Raw genomic sequence first — 23,913 nt, 5'->3', positions numbered from 1 at the left:
GATGATACTAAACTGCTCAAGATAGTTAAGACCAAAGCAGATTGTGAAGAACTTCAAAAAGATCTCACAAAACTAAGTGATTGGGCAACAAAATGGCAAATGAAATTTAATGTGGATAAATGTAAAGTAATGCACATTGGAAAAAATAACCCCAACTATACATACAATATGATGGGGGCTAATTTAGCTACAATGAGTAAGGAAAAAGATCTTGGAGTCATTGTGGATAGTTCTCTGAAGATGTCCACGCAGTGTGCAGAGGCGGTCAAAAAAGCAAACAGGATGTTAGGAATCATTAAAAAGGGGATAGAGAATAAGACTGAGAATATATTATTGCCCTTATATAAATCCACGGTACACCCACATCTTGAATACTGTATACAGATGTGGTCTCCTCACCTCAAAAAAGATATTCTAGCACTAGAAAAGGTTCAGAAAAGGGCAACTAAAATGATTAGGGGTTTGGAGAGGGTCCCATACGAGGAAAGATTAAAGAGGCTAGAACTCTTCAGCTTGGAAAAGAGGAGACTAAGGGGGGATATGATAGAGGTATATAAAATCATGAGTGATGTAGAGAAAGTAGATAAGGAAAAGTTATTTACTTATTCCCATAATACAAGAACTAGGGGTCACCAAATGAAATTAATAGGCAGCAGGTTTAAAACAAATAAAAGGAAGTTCTTCTTCATGCAGCGCACAGTCAACTTGTGGAACTCCTTACCTGAGGAGGTTGTGAAGGCTAGGACTATAACAGTGTTTAAAAGAAAACTGGATAAATTAATGGTGGTTATAATGGCTATTAGCCAGGATGGGTAAAGAACGGTGTCCCTAGCCTCTGTTCGTCAGAGGATGGAGATGGATGGCAGGAGAGAGATCACTTAATCATTGCCTGTTAGGTTCACTCCCTCTGGGGCACCTGGTATTGGCCACTGTCGGTAGACAGATACTGGGCTAGATTTACCTTTGGTCTGACCCAGTACGGCCGTTCTTATGAGGCACCGGCAAATGGGACCAATCTGGCTGGCCACTAGATTGATCCAGACTCTGGACTGGTAACTATAAACATTAACTGGCAGGAGAGAGAGGGGCCTGGTCTACACTACGCGTTTAAACCGGTTTTAGGAGCGTTAAACTGATTTAACGCCACACCCGTCCACACTAAGAGGCCCTTTATATCGATATAAAGGGCTCTTTAAACCGGTTTCTGTACTCCTCCCTAACGAGAGGAGTAGCGCTAGTATCGGTATTACCATATCGGATTAGGGTTAGTGTGGCCGCAGATCGACGGTATTGGCCTCCGGGTGGTATCCCACAGTGCACCACTGACTGCTCTGGACAGCAATCTGAACTCGGATGCAGTGGCCAGGTAGACAGGAAAAGCCCCGCGAACTTTTGAATATTTCCTGTTTGCCTAGCGTGGAGCTCCGATCAGCACGTGTGGCGAGGCAGTTAAAAATCAAAATAAAGAAAGAGCTCCAGCATGGACCATGCGGATGTGATTGCTGTAAGGGCAGGCAAATCTGTTCTATCAGCGCTCCGTTACAGAAGACAAAATTCAAAATCATTTTTAAAAAATCTCCAGACAGACGCCATAGCAAGGACTCAGCTCACTGCTGCGTGACAAGCGTAACGGAAAGCCAAAGAATCAAATGGACGCTCATGGCCTGGAGGACTCAAGCTATCCCACAGTTCTTGCAGTCTCCGAAAAGTATTTGCATTCTTGGCTGAGCTCCAAATGCTTCTAGGGTCAAACACAGTGTCCGCGGTGGGTCAGGGCATAGCTTGGCAATTTATGCACCCCCCCCACCCACCCCCAGAAGTGAAAGGGAAAACAATCCTCTCTTGACTCTTTTACATGTCACCCTATCTTTACTGAATGCTGCAGATAGACACGATGCTGCAGCACTCAACACCAACATCCTTGCTCCGCCCCTGCCATGGGTGGCTGATGGTACAATAAGACTGATACCCATCATCATCATCAGCCTATTGGCACATGGGGCAGTGCAAAAGGACTGGTAACCATGCCGACTAGCATCAGTTAGGTCGATCAAGGGTGCCTGCCCCTAATTTTTCCTGGTAGATGGTGCAATATGGCTGGTAACCGTCTTCATCATAGCAACAGGGGGCTGAGCTCCATCAGCCCCCACCCTTCATGTGTAAAGAAAAGATTCAGTTGCCCCTGGACTAGCAGTGGGATGCTGGGCTCCTCTCCTACACACTGCTTAATGTCCTGTCTGGAGTATCATAGCAGCTGGAGGCTGCCTTCCACTCATTTCTCACTAACAAGTCACTGTGACATCACACAAGTGGGGGGACAATGCTATGGTAGCCCAGGAAGGCTGGGGGAAGAACAGAATGAACAGGTGGGGTTGTTGCAGGAGCACCCCCTGTGAATAGCATACAGCTCATAATTTCTGCAGGATCTGACACAGAGCAGCTGTGCTCTCTGGTTATGATATACAGTGGTTCTCTAGTACACTTGCCCATATTCTAGGCAGGACTGATTCTATTTTTAGATACCAAAAAGGAGGGATTGACTCAGGGAGTCATTCCCAATTTTGGCTTTTGCGCCGCTGGCTAAGAGCAGCCAGGGGCACTTATGACAGCAACAGATGGTGCAGTGCAAAAGGACTGGTAGCCACGATCATCTTATTACCAATTTATGGTATGGTAGATGGTGCAATATGGCTGGTAACCATCTCTGCTGTCATGCAAAAGCAAAAGCATGCTGCTGTGTAGCGCTGCTGAATCGCCTCTGTGAGTGGCATCTAGTACACATACGGTGACAGTCACAAAAGGAAAAACAGGCTCCATGATTGCCATGCTATGGCATCTGCCAGGGCAATCCAGGGAAAAAAGGCACGAAATGCTTGTCTGCCGTTGCTTTCCCAGCGGAAGGAGTGACTGACGACATTTACCCAGAACCATCCGCGACAATGATTTTTGCCCCATCAGGCACTGGGATCTCAACCCGGAAATGCCAAGGGGCGGGGGAGGCTGCGGGAACTATGGGATAGCTACGGAATAGCTACCCACAGTGCAATGCTCCAGAAATCGACGCTAGCCTCGGACCGTGGACGCACACCACCGATTTAATGTGTTTAGTGTGGCCGCGCACACTCGATTTTATACAATCTGTTTTGCTAAACCGGTTTATGTAAATTCGGAATAATCCCGTAGTGTAGACGTACCCAGAGAAAGACTAAAAAGCATATGCTAACTGCTGTATTCTCAATACATGTGGCATATTGCCTTTTTCCCTGAAAAGATCCTGTGTGCTTCTTATAGGCATAGCACAGGAACCAACCACTGGCAAGCAACTCGTTTTACTTCACAGCAAATATCAACCAAATATAAGAGAGATTTGCCCCAGAAGAAATCTCTAAAAGCGCACAGCCCACAACCTCCTGCCCCTTATGGCACAGTTTGATCTCATGATACCTTCTGAAGCTCTTTAAAATATTTGAGTCCCCAACTGCTAAACAGATTCTTGCCCCTCCTGGCTGGTAAAGGCTGGTACAGAACAATTGTGTACAGGCTAATATACATTCTGAATGCCTCTTTTAGAGAAGAGATCACCCTGGAAAATAATATAGTATGATCAATCATGAAAAAGCCAACAGTTGATGCAATACATTTCATCTATCACTTCTCTCTCCAATCATCCATTTCTAGGTGAAATCATTCAGAAAGCAAAATCAAAATTCTAGCTTCATGTAACATCTGCCAGTATCCTGGATACTTCGCAGTTGGGTTCCACAGCAGAGCAAAGCATAAAGACAGTGTTGGTATCACTGAAAGAGAACAGTTAGAAGTCACATATCGATGCTCATACTAGTTGACCTCTCTTCAGCTTTCCCATACTGGTATACTGGGTCACCTGCATGACACACCTGGACATAACAGTGCAGCACTGAAATCTGACTCCAAACATTCCTTTCTATGGGACCTGAAGTCCATCTGAAGGTCTCACAGGAGTCTACACTGTTCTCCCCCTTCATCAACTTAATGAGACCATTTGGAGAGGTGGTGAGACATTTGTTATCCTCAAGTCCAGTGGTACACAAACTATTTTAATGAGCTATTACATGTTTTTGTTAACACTTCAGCTTAAGATGACTTAGTTCTCAAGTTTCTTCAGAATTCGGGGATGAATACTACACATCCTGGATGAATTCCTGGTGACTTGTTGCACCTCAGGACTTGCCTACACTACTTAGTTCGACCCCATGCAGATATGCAACTTCAGCTATGTGAACAGCGTAGCTGAAGTCGACGTACTTAGATCTATTTACTGTTATGTCTTCACTGCAGTAAGTCGACAGCTGACGCTCTCCCGTTGACTCCGCTTGCACTCCTCCTTCTGGTGGAGTACCAGAGTCGACCGGAGAGCGCTCAGCAGTTGATTTATCGCATCTATACTAGACGTGATTAAATCAACCCCCGCTGGATCGATTGCTGCCTGCCGATCCAGCTGGTAGTGTAGACAAGCCCTTAGTGTATTCATTTGTTCCAGCAATTCCTCAGTCTGACTGTACTTAAGCATTATTAGACCTGAGGTAGGTAGCTTCCAGTATTTTCTTTGGTGAAAAATGATGCCAAGAAATCATCGAACGTCTTTGCAATGTCCTTATCCTCCTTAATCGTTCCCTTTACTTCCTGATCTGATTATATGATTATCCTGATCTGATTATCTTATAAGATTCTTACTTCTGACATACTGAAAGAATTTCCTCATATCTGTTCTTGACAATTTATTTGCTCTTCAAATTCTCTTTGCTATCCTAATTATTATCTTACGCTATAGTTTATGCTCTTTTTAACTGGGCTCACTAGGGGTGGTTTTCCATTTTCTGAAAGATATCTATTATGTTTTAAAAATCTCTTGAACATTGTCATTTAAAGAGTGTTTTCTCCTGGTCCATTTTGTCTACAGATATTCATAACATCTGCAACTCCATTGTGATATGTTTAATTATTTTAATATCCTCATTCTTTTAGGGACTTTGATTAGCATCCTCAATAGTTTCAGATGAGCTTTTCTAAAGTTTAGAATCTCAGCCTTCTTTTGGTAAGATATTGCCTATAGGCTCTTGAGGGGACACACACTGAGGTAGCAAGTAGAGTTAAGAATCTTGTCATTTGTTCTAATCATAAGAGTTCCCTGGACAGTCTGTGTGTGATCCATATATGATTTACTGTTTATTTACATTTAAGTACACACACAAAAGAATGCCTATCCTGGGCTCTACATCCCGCTGTCAGATTAAAAGCACACTATAAATATAAATACAGAACAAAAATAAGAGGACATTTCCCCCATGCTCTCATACATACAAGATGGCAAACACTATTACAAGTCAATCAGATCAGAATATCTATTCACTAAAATTTCACAAAAGAAATGCCATCCCGTCTTTTCAACCCTCCTCAACAATACGCCTGCTCAGAACTATGGATTATCCATAGCTGGGAAAAGTGCAGCAGCCACTTGCTAAATAATACAGATTGAGATAAGCACATAACACTGGTGGTGTACTCTGCACTGGCTTCCCAGTGAGAAAAGTTTAGCTTAGGGTCCCTGAATAGATATTCAAAGCCCTCCATGGAATTGTCCAAGCTATCCGAGAAATCACCTTCTATCCTGAGCTTCCAATAATAGTTGCATTCCACTGGAATTAAACAACTGTCAATCAACAGGGACAGCCTTGTGAGTGAAGGAGACAAACCTTCCACAGGAGCTGGCACTAGACTATGGAACATATTGCCTGTACAGATAATGACCGCTAAACTCACGGCATTCAGAACTTAATGAGCAACTCATCTCTTCAACTTCGTTTCTCTCCTCAATAGCTCACAGACATACCACACACTTTTTCTAAACAACTATTCAATTTACACCAACAGACAAAAAAAGAAGAAAAGACTAACTGATTTGTTACTTTCTTTTTAACACTCTGAAGGCACTCAGATATTGTAGCATTGGGGGTTAAGTACATAGACCAGGGGTCGGCAACCGGTGGCTCGCGGCTCGCCAGGGTAAGCACCCTGGCGGGCCGGCCCGGTTTGTTTATCTGCCGCGTCGGCAAGTTTGGCTGATCGCGGCTCCCACTGGCCGCGGTTCGCGGTCCCAGGCCAATGCGGGAGGCAGGAAGCCGTGGCCAGAACACCCCTCGGCTCGCGCCGCTTCTTGCCTCCCGCATTGGCCTGGGACCGCGAACCGCGGCCAGTGGGAGCTGCGATCGGCCGAACTTGCCGACGCGGCAGATAAACAAACCGGGCCGGCCCGACAGGGTGCTTACCCTGGCGAGCCGCGAGCCACCGGTTGCCCACCCCTGACATAGACAGACACGCAGACAAATAGGCTAGTCAGTCAGGTGTGAGACCTGGTATGAAAGTTCTTTTCCAGTTGTGCAATTACACAGGCTGCACCTTTATTTTTTATATGTGATGATTTTTCAAGAGTGATACATGTCCTTGTGACCACAAAGCTCCATTAGTGTAATTCCCTTTTAATAAGTCTCTCAGCAGGTCTTTCTCAATGATTATAGTTCTTTCAGAATATAGCACTATATTGGTTCACAGTTTCAGCTATCCTGGTCATATTATACCTAGTCTGTTTACTTAATAGATCATACAATGGGCTTTTTATTACAAGTTTTTCATTTTTAAATTGTTCTCTTTTTAAAAGGAAACTGACAAGATATCTCAGTAAATATAATAATAAAACACTGTAAAAGATAAATGATTTTAAAAGTGAGTGATTAAATTTAAAATGGCCTACCTAGTTTTCAAAACCTTTAATTGTGAAGGCCCTGGTCACATTCACAATCTCCTTCTGTGCTTATTCTTAAGACTTTGCATTCATTCCCATTTTCATGAAATCACCATGATTTCCTTTAGCCCTAACCAACGGAATAGAGCATCTCTACACCTAAGCAAGCAGACTGAAAATGCAGTTAAACTGTGCATGATTTGGGATATAGAGCCAAAATATCCAGTAGAAGCAAAAGTTAAACAACACTAACAAAAAAAATCCCTTCTAAAATCTCCACTCAATACATTAACGTTACCACACACTTGATATACGTGAGCACACATAAAAGGTACATATCTATTTAAATATACATAGGATGCCATTAGCAATGGTTTACATCAACATTTATATATATACACACATATATATACATATATATACACACACACACATATACATGGTATATATCTTGCAGATACATACTGCTGATACTGGTCAGGGTCATTTGGAGGGTCAAGGTCAGGCTAGGAAAGAGTGTTTAGGGAATTATGTGGGGAATACCTCAGAAACCTTCAGCTCTGGTTGCTGCTGTCCTGACAATTTTTAGAAGAGAAAGACCACAAATCAATAGTGCGGAGGATCAGTAACAGAAGTCTAATGTAAGTGTATAAGGGATTCGATGCACAGTAGATAAGGTGTGAAGAATCCAGATTGCCAGTGCCCATCAAAATATTTTCATATGTAACATTTTAGAATAGTTTATTAAAAAACGCACACGTATAAACAAGCTGAAATAAAGCCCAAATGGCTATAATTGTATGGAGTTGACAAAAGGCACAATCCTGACACAAGGCCCCTCCCACAATTTTTTCCCTGCTGGAAACCATTGGGATGATACAGCAGGTCAGTGAAAAGGTCACCAGTTTTTTTTTTTAAATGGGCAAAACAATGTATTTTTCTCTAGCTTTGTTCTTGGAAATAGTGAAACTGTTTTGGCTGAAATTTTCCCAAGTATGGAACATTTCAGCCCAAACAATTCAAGTTTGGTACCATCATGAGCAACAGAAACAGGGTCTTATAACTGGAAGTGTCAGGCAACCTTAATAACAGGGCATGCTACCAGCCACACCTATAATTACAAAACCAGTTTTCTGTGTTTCATTTTAGATACTCAACAATAAAAAGAAAGATGGAATGTTGGCATTCAAACAAACAATGACAGACGGTCTTCTATCTACTTTCACTATGAATCGCCACATTTTTAAAAGGCTTAGTTTTCTCAGTTTTTTAAAATTTCAACATTCCTGAAGGTAACACACGCTAAACTTTTGGGTGTGTGCATGCTCACGTGTGCGCGAATGCATGTACGGGGAAATAGTTTCCATCATTGTTTGGTCAGTGTAAGCACAAAAGGGGGAGAGGAAAAACCTTTTTTTAAAAAAATTTGATTGTACAACCACAAAAAAATGGTATGGGGACTCATGAATTATCCAAAATTACTTTAAACTTTTTAAAAGAAAACTGACTAGATTTCATGTTTGCAGGGTTTTTTTTAAATATTAGTATCAGTACAGTACAGAGTTTAGGTATTATATGACTAAATGAAAACTCTTATGCAGAGAATGTTCTACATTTCTCCGATTATTAATTAATACACCATTTCGTCTTATGGAGCATCCTTTACAATATATGCAAGTAAGGAACCTGAAATTTAGTGAAGATTGGGAACATCTGTTTTTATTCAGCGCTCAGTGTGTGCTACCATTAGTACTGCACTTTAACTGAATTTTCCCTCAGGGTATAGCCTCAGAAATTTACAATAAGTTATCCTACACACAAAATGTCATCACACACACTTCAGTAAGAGTCTACATTAAGCTAACAGGGAAGAATTACACAGGAAGTTTCAATTAAAGAAAGTAACAGGTGAGCATTTAAGGTACTGTGCAAAGGACAGAACAAGTCAAACAACAAACCGACAGTATGGGATATTGTTAAGGATAAAAAAGAAAGACAATAAGCAGGAAGACATATTTGGATATAAAATTAGAAAATGAGACTCAGGAACAATGGTCACATCATGAACACTTTTGAAAACCATTAATAAGTTACTTTGTAAAATAGGATATATTGCCGCTGAGGAGCTTTTAAGTACATCATAAACTTTGACACTGCAGCATGCATCATTGCTCACCTGAAGCAACAACAGTGCTTGCCCATAGTGTATTTTCTATGCTGAGGCTTTCGTGAACAGTTGGATCACTGTCTTCCTGTTAAAAATATGAACAACATGTAAATCAATAATACTCTAATACCCAAGTTTATAACTAGAGATTTGAGGATGATGCCAGATCACACACGAATAAAAGCAAGAATAAAAGCCTGTCAAATAACTCTCCTGTACCCTCAGGCCAGCCATTCCACAATAGTATTCATTGTATATAGATTTTTATATGTATGTAAGAGAGGCTATCTTCCTTAGATATTGAAGTGAAATATTTCATAGACATTACAGCCAGAAGGGACCACTAGGTCACCTAGTCTGTCCTGCATATGACAGGTGATTACATTTCACCTAGATACCCCATGATGATCCTAGCATGCTACAGAAGAAGGCAAAAAAAAAACCCCAAAAAACCCTGAAGGCCCCTGCCAAACTAACTTGAGGAGAAATTCCTTGTTGATTCCAAATCTGGCAGTTTGACCCTGTGCATAAGAGACACCCTAGCCAGGCATGTAAGAAAGATTATTCTCTCTACCACCTCAGAATGCATCTAGGCGGTGAGGATGTGATATCCTTCCTAACCCCGGAGGCAAGTGACTGCAGGCCTGAAGCATGAGATTTTATCATAGTTATTGTCTTAATGCAGAGATGCAAGTGTAATGAGCATGCTGAGGACAATGTAGGCAATCCTGTTTTCTCTGTAGCCTATGAAAAAAGGGAGATGAACAGGGGAATTAATAGATTCACAAATTTCAAGGCCAGATAGAACCACCATCCATCTCAATCCCATCCTAACACACATGCGTATGTGTGCAAAATTTCCTCCAGAAACTGGATTAAAGCATATATTTTAGAAAGATATCTAGTCTCATTCCAAAGACTCTAAGAGATGACGAGTCCACCAACTCCCCGCTAAGCTGTTTCAGTGTTTAATTATGCTCACTGCTAGGAAATTGTATCTTATTTCAAAATAGAATTTGTCTAACTTCAACTTCCAGCCATTGGATCTTGTTTTGCCTTTGTCATCAAGACTGAAGAGCCCCACACTACCAGATAGCTTTTCCATGTGTAAGTACCTAGAGACCGTGATCAAGTTACCTCTCAACCTTCCCTTCGATAAGCTGAATAAGTTGAGCTCCTTTAGACTCACATCATAAGGCTTGTTTTCTGGCCCCGGATCATTTTTATGTCCCTCCTTTGAACTCTCTTCAGTATTTCCATACCCTTCTTGAAGTGTGGACACCAGAATTGGACACAGTATTATAGTAGTGGTCTTACCAAGAATGTGTACAGAAGCAGGATTATGTCCCTTCTTTTTCCTGGTATTCCCTTTATACATTGAAGGATCACATTAACCCGTTTTGCCACTGCACTGAGAGTTCATGCTGAGGCAATTAACTACTGATATTTGATACCCTGAATGTGACTTTATTTATGCTCATACAGAGTCCCACTGAAGTCAACGGGGCTTCACAGAAGCATAGGTGTATGCCCACGTGGATCAGTTTGCAAAATAAGGACTCAAGTACATAGTCACAGGTTAATTAAAAAAAAGAAAAATGAGTTACTCTATTCGTTATGATCATGTTAGTTATCTTTTATTAGTAACTTTTTTTTTTCACCACTTTCTTTGTAACTCCGGTGACAAGACAGCAACCTTAGGTAGTTTTACAATTCTTAATATTCATATGTACACTCTTACACAGCTAAAGTACACATTTAAAATCTAATAGGAAAATCTATCCATAGTTACCTGAAAATTTCCTTTCTTCAAGTAATAAGGTCCACAGACCCATCAAAATAGCTATTCCAGTCTGCTTGCAGCTTGAGGGCAGAACCAGGCCAGTCAGTAACTGGCAACAGAGGAATGACCTGTCTCCTGAAATTTCCTCCATTTGAGAATTTCCACAGCCAGAATAATTCAAGTTTATTTTCTTAAATTCTAAGATCATATTAAATATATTTTGAGACAAAAATCACAACAATTTCTCTTACTGTAGCATGGTAAACTCCACCTGCTAATGACAACACACACAAATCCTTGAATAAACAACGAGGAGTCCTTGTGGCACCTTAGAGACTAACAAATTTATTTGGGTGTAAGCTTTCATGGGCTAAAACTGTCTATTCTGGAGGATCCATTTGTCTCCATGGTGGGCCCAATCTGCAGAACTTAATTTCTGAAGAAAGGAAATGTTCAGGCAACTACAGATAAACTTTCGTATTCTTCATGCCAAGATTCACCGATCTATTACAACGGGACTTACATAACAGTGTGGAAAGTAGAATCATTCTTTAAATGTAGGCAGCAAAAAAGTAGTGGTTTTACATATAAATATCTCTTCCATCTTCCTTTATGGGTGGAGGAGACTTTTCTCAAAACAAAGGAAATGGCATTAGCTAAGATTAGAGGACCCACATATAGAATTAGGTGAACTAATGGACATTAGCAGATTTCAATACAGGATACATGACTACTCTGCCCTAGCAGTGTCAGTGCTCTTAAGGACTAAATTTTGATACTTACCTGATGGAGGAAGATTTCTTGAACATATTTACGGAGTGAATGCTATGACAGTTGTGAGGATTACCTGTCTGAATGAAAGGTATAAACTGGATCTCACTAAAGAAAGTTCCCACCTTCAAAAAAAAAAAGATCTGACAATAGCCACCAAGACGACTACTTTAAAGGCTATGAAATATATTGACACCTGCTGCAAAGGCTCAATCTGAGGAGTGTTGTAAGGAGCAGAATGAGGTTCCAAGGTCCTGTTCTATGAACTTGCAGGATTGGAATATGGTTGATGTCCTCAGGAAGCTTTTAAACATTCGGATTTGTACAAAACATCCTCTTTTTGACCACGTTAACAACAATATACCACACAGACTTGACCTATTTGATTGGACACTCAATATAAACACAATTAAGTCCTCCAGGGTTATGGTGACTTAAAGCTACATTTCATTGGTTTAACATAGTAGTACGGACTGAAGAATTTGTTCTATTTGTTGACTTCTCTTTTGGGGTCCATGAGAGCAATAATACTTCATCCAATTATTCATTTTAAACGTGTCTGGTCCTGGATGGAGGACTGGTCTTGCAATAACTGACCTCTTCTGTAAGACAAAGACATCTGAAGATCCAGCACTAGGTTAAGCAAGTTTGAGCACCATAGCCTCTTTTATAGCTGGTAACTTGTGTACAAACAAAGCCATCTTCTCCCACAGATGGAATTGGTAGCAGGCCATCACTGTCTAGTAAATTAGCTATCTTAATCCCAAGAGAAGAAGAGCATACCTTTCTCCCAAGGGTATCCATCTTCCCCTGACTAGCCACAGGAGCCGAATGGGCTTGACCAGACCTGAACTTATTACTAGTTGCAGCAACCAACAAATAAGTTGGCACGAAGTGAGCATGAAAATATGTAACCCCCTCATGAGGTATCTGACAGAGTTTGTCCACTTTCTTAGAGATAGGTTGGCAAGAAGAGGAGGTAGCAAAAACAGCTGTAGCGGGTTGCAAAAGACCATTCAATATGGGTAAAAGACGGTTACTCACCGTTGTAACTGTTGTTCTTCGAGATGTGTTGCTCCTATCCATTCCAGTTAGGTGTGCGCGCGCCGCGTGCACGGCTCGTCGGAAGCTTTTTACCCTAGCAACACTCGGCGGGTCGGCTGGGCGCCCCCTGGAGTGGCACCACTATAGCACTGAATATATACCCCAGCCGACCCGTCCGCTCCTCAGTTCCTTCTTGCCGGCTACTCCGACAGTGGGGAAGGAGGGCAGGTCTGGAATGGATAGGAGCAACACATCTCGAAGAACAACAGTTACAACGGTGAGTAACCGTCTTTTCTTCTTCGAGTGATTGCTCCTATGCATTCCAGTTAGGTGATTCCCAAGCCTTACCTAGGCGGTGGGGTCGGAGTGAGACGTGGCATAGTGTAAGACTGCTGAGCCGAAGGCTGCATCGTCTCTAGATTGTTGCACCAACGCGTAGTGGGCAGCAAAGGTGTGGACCGAAGACCAGGTGGCTGCGCGACAGATGTCCTGGATGGGGACATGGGCTAGGAAGGCGGCAGAAGAGGCTTGCGCTCTCGTAGAGTGAGCAGTGAGCCGGTTAGTTGGCACACGAGCAAGCTCGTAGCATGCCCGGATACATGAAGTCACCCAGGAGGAGATCCTCTGCGAGGAGACCGGCCTGCCCTTCATGCGATCGGCAACCGCTACGAACAGCTGGGGCGAACGCCGGAAGGGTTTCGTCCGCTCTATGTAGAACGCGAGGGCTCTGCAGACGTCGAGGTTGTGAAGCTGTTGTTCACGATGAGAGGCGTGCGGCTTTGGGAAAAATACTGGGAGGAAAATGTCCTGGTTGACATGGAAGGCTGACACCACCTTAGGGAGGAAGGCTGGGTGTGGCCGAAGCTGTACCTTGTCCACATGGAAGATGGTATACGGCGGACCAGCCGTTAGGGCGTGCAGCTCGGAAACTCGTCTTGCTGATGTTATAGCAACGAGAAAGGCCGTTTTCCATGATAAATAAAGAAGGGAACATGTGGCCAAGGGCTCAAATGGGGCTCCCATAAGCTTAGCGAGAACTAAGTTCAAATCCCAAGAGGGTGTAGGACGCCGTATCGGCGGGTACAAGCGATCTAGTCCCTTAAGGAAGCGGGAAACCATCTTGTTGGAAAAGATGGACCGTTCTCCTACGCCAGGTCGAAAGGCAGAAATTGCCGCCAGGTGCACCTTCAAGGAGGAGACCGCGAGGCCTTGCTCCTTGAGAGACCAGAGGTAGTCCAGGATCGTAGGAATAGGGACTGTGAAAGGATTGAGACCCTTCTGGTCGCACCAGAGTGCGAAACGCTTCCACTTTGTGAGGTAGGTCGCTCGAGTGGAAGGCTTCCTGCTTTCCATCAGGACTTGTTGCACCGCCACAGAGCAGTCACGTTCCGCTCGGGTCAGCCACGTAGGAACCAAGCTGTAAGATGGAGGGACTGCAGGTCCGGGTGGCGAAGCCTGCCGATGTCCTGTGTTATCAGGTCCGGCCATAAGGGGAGAGGAATGGGATCCCGTACCGAGAGCTCGAGCAGCAGGGTGTACCAGTGCTGTCTCGGCCAGGCCGGAGCGACAAGTATGAGGCGGGCCCTGTCCCTCCGGAGCTTGAGTAGCACCCTGTGTACGAGGGGGAACGGAGGGAAGGCGTAGAGCAGGTGACCGGACCAGGAGCGGAGGAATGCGTCCGATAGGGAGCCTTAGGAGCGACCCTGGAAAGAGCAGAACTGGTGACATTTCCTGTTCTCTTTGGAGGCAAAAAGGTCTATTTGGGGAAAGCCCCACCTCTGGAAGACTGTGCGGATAACATCTGGGCGGATTGACCACTCGTGGGAGAGGAATGACCTGCTCAGATGGTCGGCCAGTGTGTTCTGTACTCCTGGAAGAAATGATGCTACCAGGTGAATAGAGTGGGTTATACAGAAGTTCCAAAGGTGCATCGCCTCCGTGCAAAGCAGGGAGGAACGAGCCCCCCCCGTCTGTTCACGTAAAACATCGCCGTCGTGTTGTCCGTGAAAACAGCCACGCAGCGCCCTTGGAGATGCGCGCGGAAGGCTTGACACGCCAAGCGAATTGCCCGCAGCTCCCTGACATTGATATGAAGGGAGAGCTCTCGAGGCGACCAGAGGCCCTGGGTGTGCAGGTTGCCGAGGTGCGCACCCCAACCCAATGCCGACGCATCCGTGGTCAGAGTGACAGACGGGTGGGGCGGGCGGAATGGTTCAGCCACCAGTTGAGCGGTTCGAAAGTCGACCTCGGGACTGTGACCACCATGTCCATGGAGTCGCGGTGCGGGCGGTACACCGACGCCAGCCAAGTTTGAAAGGGGCGAAGACACAGCCTCGCGTACATGGTCACGAAGGTGCATGCCGCCATGTGACCGATGAGGTGGAGGCAGGACCGCACCGTCGTAGTCGGAAACGACTGTAGGTCTCTGACAAGGGAAGCCAAAGTCTGGTGCCGAGGTAGAGGGAGGCAGGCCCTGGCTGAGTTGGAATCCAGGACCGCACCGATGAACTCCACCCTTTGCGTTGGAGCTAAGGTGGACTTTTCGGCACTGATCAGAAGGCCGAGCTCTCAGAACAGGCCTAGAACCGCTGCCATTTGACTTGTTACCAGTTGGCAGGAAGGTCCGCGGATCAGCCAGTCGTCGAGATACGGGTAAACATGTATGCGACGACGGCGAAGGGTCGCAGCCACCACTGCCATGCACTTGGTGAAGACCCTCGGTGCTGTGGAGAGGCCGAAGGAGAGCACAGCAAACTGGTAGTGTATATTGTTGACAACGAAGCGCAGGTAGCGTCGATGAGGGGGGTAAATTGCTATATGAAAGTATGCGTCCCTCATGTCGAGGGCGGCAAACCAGTCTCCGGGATCCAGGGAGGGAATAATGGTCCCCAGGGTTACCATGCGGAACTTGAGCTTGAGCAGATATCTGTTTAGCTCTCGGAGGTCTAGTAGAGGCCGCAGACCTCCCTTCACCTTGGGGATTAGGAAATATCGGGAATAAAATCCCCTGCCCCGCATGCCTTCCGGCACCTCCTCGATGGCACCCAAACTCAACAGAGTCTCGACCTCTTGTAAGAGGAACTGCTCATGAGAGGGGTCCCTGAAGAGGGACACAGACGGTGGGTGGGAGGGAGGGGGCGAAACAAACGAGTCGGTAACCAAACTGCACCGTGCGGAGCACCCAGCTGTCCGTTGTTATGCGGGACCACGCCGGCAGGAAGTGGGAAAGGCGGTTGGAAAATAATGGGGAAGGATCCGGTAAATAAACTGGTGGGCCGTCCCCGGGCGTCCCTTCAAAAGTTCTGTTTAGGACCCGGGGGGGGGCTTGGGGCTGGTTCCCCCGGTTGCCCGACAGTCTACGCTGATTTACCCGGCCTCTGCGCCTATTATCTGGGCGCGGCCTGGTCTGATTGAACGGGCGGTATGCTTGAGACCGGAAGGATCTCCGCTGTGTCACTGGCGTATGCATTCCCAGGGAGCGGATAGTGACCCGGCCATCTTTGAGGGTCTGCAGCCTGGAGTCTGTCTTCTCGGAAAACAGGCCTTTGGTGTAAAATGGTAAGTCCTGGATTGTATGTTGGACTTCCGGTGGTAACGTGGAGGCCTGCAGCCATGAAATCCTCCTCATGGTCACCCCAGAGGCCAAGGTCCTGGCTCCTGAATCCACGGAGTCCAGAGAGGCCTGGAGTGCCGACCGGGAGGCTTTTTTTACCCTCCTCAATAAGGGTCTTGAATTCAGGGCGGGAGTCTGATGGCACCAGCTCTGTGAACTTTGAAAGAGACAGTAAGGTGTCATGAGTGTATCGACTGAGTAGAGCCTGTTGGTTGGCGATCCTCAGTTGGAGACCACCGGCCGAATAGATTTTCCGCCCTAAAAGGTCCATGCGGCAGGCCTCTTTAGACTTTGGCGCCGGGGCCGGCTGTCCATGGCGCTCATGGTCATTAACGGACTGCACGACCAGCGAGTCCGGAGCTGGGTGTGTGTACAGATATTCATACCCAGAGGAGGGGACCGAGTACTTCCGCTCCACCCCCCGAGCCGTAGGCGGGGTGGAAGCCGGTGACTGCCAAATGGTAGTTGCATTCCTTTGGATGGTACGAATGAAAGGCAAAGCCACCTGAAGAGGCGCCTCTGCGCCAATTATGCTCACCACCGGGTCATCATTCTCCGCCACCTCCTCAACGGGCAGGTTAATGTTCTGTGCCACCCGTCGAAGCAAGTCCTGGTGGGCACGGAGGTCGATCGGGGGAGGGCCCGATGACGACGCACCCGCCACTGCCTCATCTGGTGAGGAAGACGACGACAGCCCGGGGACCGGGGTGTCAGGTGGCGGCTCGTCCACGTCCTGCACAGCCTCCGTGGTCGGGGGATGTTCGGCAACCACAGACGACTGAGGGTCCCCTCTACCAAAGGCGAGGGAGGCGGCCTGCTGACAGTTGCCTCGGGTGCTGCATGGATGGAGGTTCTGGGCCCTTGAGAGGGAGGTACCCCTTGTGCCTCGTGATAGGCCCATGGGGTCCAGAAGCCCCACTGTGGGGGGACTTGGTCCTGGCCTTGAGGATCAGCACGCGGATCGGCCACACTGCCCGCTTGTGAGTAGACAGACGGCTGACGGGACGACCACGGTGTGGCGGAGGCACTGTGGGATTGCGCCGCCGACGCTGCCGGTCTGTCCTTGGACGGTACCGGGGAACGGTATCGGTCGTCACGGTGCTGGGAGCGGGATTGGGACCATCGACCGTGCTGGTGCCGGGAGGTTGACCTGGACCGCGAATCCCGGCGGTGGGAGCAGCTGCGGGAAGAATGGTACCGGCGGTACCGAGATCCGGATCTTCGCCGATAGCGACGGTCATGCGAGCGGGACCGGGATCGTCTCCGGGAGTGCGACCGGTACCGCGATGGCGAGCAGTACCGGGACTGCGACCGGCGCCGGGATCTGGACCGGCGTGAAGGAGAGCGTCTCCGGGACCGGGACCGAGACCGGGACCAGGACCAGGACCTGGAGTACCGTCCCTCTCTTCCGTCAGGGGAAGGAGGCCGCATGATAGCCGGCTTACCCACTGACTTCACAGCCCGCACCGGCGGAGCCGGGGGCTGGATGTGCTGTGGCTCGGTGAGCGCAATCAGCTCTCTCGCCGTCGAGAAAGTTTCAGGAGTCGACGGGAGAGGCAGCTCGACCACAGTTTGCACCGGGGAGCTAGGCGGTACCGGACTCAACGGCTCTTGCGGTGCCGGAGTCGACGGTACAGCGGCTGTCTTGGGTGCCTGCGGAGTCGGTGCCGAAGGTTGCGCCAGCGGACCAGGTGCAGAAGTCTTGGTTGCCGTCTGCGCCAGCTTACGCTTCCTCGTAGGAGAAAGGGAGTGGTGCCGGGACGTCGGTGCCGGTTGCTGCGTCCTCGCAGTCTCGGTACCGGACCGGCCAGGAATCGCCGGTGCGCTCCGTACGGAGGAGGACTGCGGAGCGGCCAAGGACGGCACTGCAGGGCTAAGTGCCGACTCCATCAAGAGCTGCTTTAATCGAAAGTCTCGCTCTTTCTTTGTCCTCGGCTTAAATGACTTTCAAATAGGGCACTTATCTGCAAGATGGGACTCTCCCAAGCACCGCAGGCAGGAGGTGTGAGGGTCTCCTATCGGCATGGGCTGCTGACAGTCCGAGCAGGGCTTGAATCCCGGTGCTTTGGGCATGAGCCCGCACCGGAGCGGGAAAAGAAGGGCTAGGCCCCCCAATTTCCCCTAACTAACTAATGAACTAATCTAACTAATTTAAGAACTATATACAAAATTTACAACAAACAAATCCGAGAAACGCTAGGGCTGTGGAGGTCAAAGTAGCACTCTACTGTTCCAACAACCGTCACGGGCGGTAAGAAGGAACTGAGGAGCGGACGGGTCGGCTGGGGTATATATTCGGCGCTATAGCGGCGCCACTCCAGGGGGCGCCCAGCCGAGTGTTGCTAGGGTAAAAAGCTTCCGACGAGCCGTGCACGGGGCGCGCGCACACCTAACTGGAATGCATAGGAGCAATCACTCGAAGAAGAACAGCATCCTATTCCTGGGAGGAGCACCATGAACGTCAAATACAGGATGTGATGCCTCTTTCACAGTAACCAAAGGTAAGTTCAAAGTCGATGCAATGTGACCCACTAGTTCATGGAATTGCAAAGCCTCTTGAGAAGGAGATAATGCAGAAGCAACACCCACATGCTCATCAGGCTACAATTCAGGATCTAAGTCTGAATCAAATTGATCTTGCTCAAAAAGAGGAGCAAACTCCTCATCCTCTTCTTCAGACAAAGCGTATGGGACCACTGACTGAGTTGCAGATGGATCTGATGAAATCAGATCCGAAGATTCACTTCTTTATCCACAAACTGGATGATTCAGAAACTCCTGTGTTGGAGCCCAGTAAGTCCACAGAGCCCAGGACTTCCAGTTTCTCCAAATATTGGAATCCAAGAATATACCCCCAGGAAGGAGGCACAAACTGTCCAGAAGACAGAGAAAATCCAGACTTGGGTGACAAATGTGGATGGTTCAGATCTTTTAACTCTTCCTTTGTCCTCTTCTAACTGAAGATCTGATCTCAAATCTGCTATGGATCTCACTGGAGATAGTAATGGCACCAGAGGATGCAGCAACATAAAAGGTGAGGAGGATCCTCCTAAGAACATAAGAACATAAGAAAGGCCGTACCGGGTCAGACCAAAGGTCCATCTAGCCCAGTATCTGTCTACCGACAGTGGCCAATGCCAGGTGCCCCAGAGGGAGTGAACCTAACAGGCAATGATCAAGTGATCTCTCTCCTGCCATCCATCTCCATCCTCTGACGAACAGAGGCTAGGGACACCATTCTTTACCCATCCTGGCTAATAGCCATTTATGGACTTAACCACCATGAATTTATCCAGTCCCCTTTTAAACACTGTTATAGTCCTAGCACTGTTATAGTCCACAGGTAAGGAGTTCCACAAGTTGACTGTGTGCTGCGTGAAGAAGAACTCCTGATGATTTTGTAGGAGTCTTAGAAGGAGGAGGCAAAGATGGATCTGGAGAAACATTATCAATGATTAACAAGGATTCATGACCTGTCCTACAGGGTAATGGTCAGGTAAGTTTACCTGCATTATGCTTATTTTCACAGACAATAACCTTATGGTTATACCTTATGGTTATTGTGTAGTCTCTTCACATCCTCATCCTTCCTTTTCCCATTATCAACAAAAACCAAGCCACAAAAACAACCCCTATGAACAATAAATTACTGTTATAAATTTACTTTAGAAAATTAACAAAGTCTATTTTAAAATTAAAGAATAAAAGCAACAAACCGACCAAACAAAAACAAAATTCTGGGGACAGATATTGGGAGGTTTCTTTTCAGAGTAATTTTGGTCCTAAGTCAAGTGTATGTGGCCTCTTTCCAGTTACCTTTTATTCTTTTAGGGACACACTGAATTTTGAAAATACAAGCTTCTCACGTGGAAGTCACAATAGCCAGCATATGATATGATTTACACTGAATTTAAAACCATGGTTCTTCAGTGTAGAAAAGTTAGCAACTGCTTTGCCTCACACTACTGACAAATGTCTAAATGATCAATTTCACCTCAGCCTATGATATGTATTTTAGACAATATATATTTTGTGGTTGGAAGTAAAATGAACATTAACATATTATTTTGAACTATTTCTACAACAATACTACCACATCTGGACATATAAAATTCTCAATTTCTAGTTTCTACTTTAAAAAAACCTTCATGGCTTTGCTAATATAATTTCCTGCCATTTATTGTCAAAAATATTGCTAATATAAAATACTTCTATAACAAGGGCATAGCAAATGCTCATCTAAAACTCAGAGAAAAATAGTGTTTAGATACTGAAACTGGGTTCCACATCTGGAGGAAAGTAGAGGGGTTGGGATAGAGACAGGTACGCACGTAGGTATTACTCACCCGTGTGAAGGTACCTTCAAAACTGTGAATATCCAATTGTGGCTTCTGAGCATAAACATAAGCACTGATTGAAAAAAGATCCTGTAATACATAATACATTTACTTAATCATCAATTGATTAAATTGCATATATATATACACACATACACACACCTAAGCAACTGTTCATTTTTATGTTTTTAAAATATCAATACATTTCTTTTTTCAGTGAAGTCAATGAGAATTTTACTCAAGTAAGGAATAGGATCAGACCCTGCTTACAGTATATCTCATATTATACAGGGTTCGTGTGCTAGAAAACATAACGAAAATATCAAGTTTGTACAAATGCTAGATGCCACCTATCGAACTGTTTTGTATTTATAGCTTAAGTGTGAAAGGGATTTTGTTTATTGGAGGTTTGTTTTAATAGCCTAATTTAAAATGAAAATTGTATCTCCTGATTTTTTTTCCCTTTAAAAAAAATTAAAAGGGTTTTCTCCCTCCTTGTTGACAATCATGGGCATTTTTTCAGCAAGGGAGAAAATGACTGAATATATAGGGGAAAACAATGAAACCGAATAAATGTTAAGTGCTGTCAAATCACCAAAGTCAACAAAGAGGGGAAAAAAAGATTTTCCCCTAGCTATTCTGTAACAGAAAGCTTAGATTTACTTAATGTTCTATGGGAAATTAGTTTGGTGGTCTCAGTCCAGTGTCCAGATGTCCACATCAGTACCACCCCACCCCCGTTTAGAACTGGCACCGTGAATTTGCTCCTGCTCTCATTGTAGTAGATGTGAAAAATTCCATCAACTGCAACAGGAGCATGATAAATTGATGGGATTACTCACATGCTCAAAGTTAGGCACATAATTAACTATCTTGTTGAGTTGGAAGCTATATTAACAATGTTGCTCTCTGTGTCAGCAGATAAACCATTAACTAAATGGACATGGAGACTGAACTATGGTTATCCTGCTGAGCTGGTCCCTCCAGTTGGGGGGAAGGCACATTGGCAAGGCAGCAGTGAGTCTTGCAGTGTCACTGTATAAACTGTACCTATTTTGTTTACAAAAGACTTCTCAATCTCCAAAGCTATTAAGACAGCAACTTTCTAGAGAACTAAAAAATTTACACAATTTTATACAAGTATATTTAAAAAAAGAAAATGTGGCTATTTAAAAACCAGAAATATAAAAAAACAAAAAAACAAAACCAAGGATTTTGAGATTGTAAGGTGTTATTAGAAAAAGAATGATTTTGATAATTCTGAAAGATATGTCCTTCACTATTATCCCTTTAAGACGGGGTAGTCAACTATTTTTTGGTCAAGGTCCAAATTTCTTTGTCAAGGTACAGGCAAGGTCCAGACTCCAGAGACAATAATAATAAAAAAGCAATGATAAGTAAATAAAAAGATTTTGAGGTCTGTTAAAAAGCGTCTGGAGGTCTGGATTTGGCCCACGGTCAATCTACCAACTACCCCTGCCTTAAGAACTTCATCCAAAAGTTAAACATATCACAAAAAAATACTATGGGCTAAAATCTAACAGACGTGCTAGACACACACAATAAGTTATACTCTAGCGGAACTCTCCTCACTGTTGTGGGTACAAACCTTTTAGTTAGGGCTGTCGATTAATCGCAGTTAACTCACGCGATTAACTCAAAAAAATTATCACAATTAATCACAGTTTTAATTGCACTATTAATAGAATACCAAGTGAAATTTATTAAATATTTTGGAATTTTTTTACCTTTTAAAATATATTGTATTCTATGTTGTAATTGAAATCAAAGTGTATATTATTCTTGATTACAAATATTTGCACTGCAAAAGGAACAAAAGAAATAGTATTTTTTTTCAATTCACCTCATTACGGGTACTGTAGTGCAATCTCTGTGTGGTGAAAGTGCAACTTACAAATGTAGATTTTTTTTGTTACATAACTGCCCTCAATAACAAAACAATGAAAAACTTCAGAGCCTACACGTCCACTCAGTCCTACTTCTTGTTCAGCCAATCGCTAAGACAAACAAGTTTGTTTACATTTACAGGAGATAATGCTGCCCTCTTCTTATTTACAATGTCACCAGAAAGTGAGAACAGGCATTTGTATGGCATTTTTGTAGCCAGCACTACAAGGAATTTACATGTCAGATATGATAAACATTTGTAGGTCCCTTCATGCTTTGGCCACTATTCCAGAGGACATGCTTCCATGCTGATGATGCTTGTTAAAAAAATAATGTGTTAATTACATTTGTGACTGAACTCCTTGGGGGAGAATTGTATGTCCTCTACTGTTTTACCCGCATTCTGCCATATATTTCATGTTATAGCAGTCTCGGATAATGACCCAGCAAATGTTGTTCATTTTAAGAACACTTTCACTGCAGATTTGACAAAACACAAAGAAGGTACCAATATGAGAATTTGAAAACAGCTACAGCACTCGACCCAAGGTTTAAGAATCTGAAGTGCCTTCCAAAATCTGAGAGGGACAAGGTGTGGCGCATGCTTTCAAAAACCTTAAAAGAGCAACACTCTGATAAAGAAACTACAGAACCCGAACAACCAAAAAAGAAAATCAAACTTCTGTTGGTGGCATCTGACTCAGATAATGAAAATGAACACGCATCGGTCCGCACTGCTTTGGACTGTTATCAAGCAGAACCCGTCATCAGCATGGAAGCATGTCCCCTCAAATGGTGGGGACATATGAATCTTTAACACATCTGGCACATAAATATCTTGCAACGCCGGCTACAACAGTGCCATTCGAACGCCTGTTCTCATTTTCATGTGACATTGTAAACAAGAAGCAGGCAGCATTATCTCCTGCAAATGTAAACAAAGTTGTTTGTCTGAGCAATTGGCTGAAAAAGAAGTAGGACTGAGTGGACTTGCAGGCTCTAAAGCTTTACATTGTTTTATTTTTGAATGCAGTTGTTTTTTGTGCATAACTCTACATTTGTAAATTCAACTTTCATGATAAAAACATTGTTCTACAGTACTTATATTAGGTGAATTGAAAAATACTATTTCTTTTGTTTTTTACAGTGCAAATACTTGTAATCAAAAATAAATATAAAGTGAGCACTGTACTCTCTGTGTTGTAATTGAAATCAATGTATTTGAAAATGTAGAAAACATTCAAAAATATTTAAATAAATGGCATTCTATTATTGTTTAATCGTGTTTAATTTTTTTAACCGCTTGTCAGTCCTACTTTTAGTGCATTCTGGACAGTCAATACCAAAAACTGATCAAGTAAGATTTCACTGGAATTGGACCAAGAACATCCGTGGATACCTAGTGAGACCATCTACATTGGAAGGGTAAAGAAACCAGAGTGATTGGGGACTTGACATCAGAGAGAGTCCACCCAATCACAAACTGCACTACAGTCTCTGTCTGTTCCCTAA

General features: G+C 44.7%; 1 protein-coding gene across 2 annotated transcripts in view; it reads right to left on the bottom strand.

Moving 5' to 3' along the window:
- ATP9B (ATPase phospholipid transporting 9B (putative)) overlaps positions 1-23,913 on the bottom strand; it is a 338,734-nt gene that overhangs the window by 137,479 nt on the left and 177,342 nt on the right. For both annotated transcript variants that reach the window (XM_045006684.1, XM_045006685.1), the window contains exons 9-10: positions 20,503-20,583; positions 8,955-9,030 (exon numbers count right to left, since the gene is read on the bottom strand). In XM_045006684.1, the coding sequence (XP_044862619.1) occupies positions 8,955-9,030; positions 20,503-20,583 (157 nt within the window). The remainder of the gene's footprint in view (positions 1-8,954; positions 9,031-20,502; positions 20,584-23,913) is intronic.

Source organism: Mauremys mutica, chromosome 2, assembly GCF_020497125.1.
Source record: "Mauremys mutica isolate MM-2020 ecotype Southern chromosome 2, ASM2049712v1, whole genome shotgun sequence".
Lineage (NCBI taxonomy): Eukaryota > Metazoa > Chordata > Testudines > Geoemydidae > Mauremys > Mauremys mutica.
Note: the sequence above shows the minus strand (reverse complement) of the source record. Positions and strands in the feature narration are given on the sequence as shown.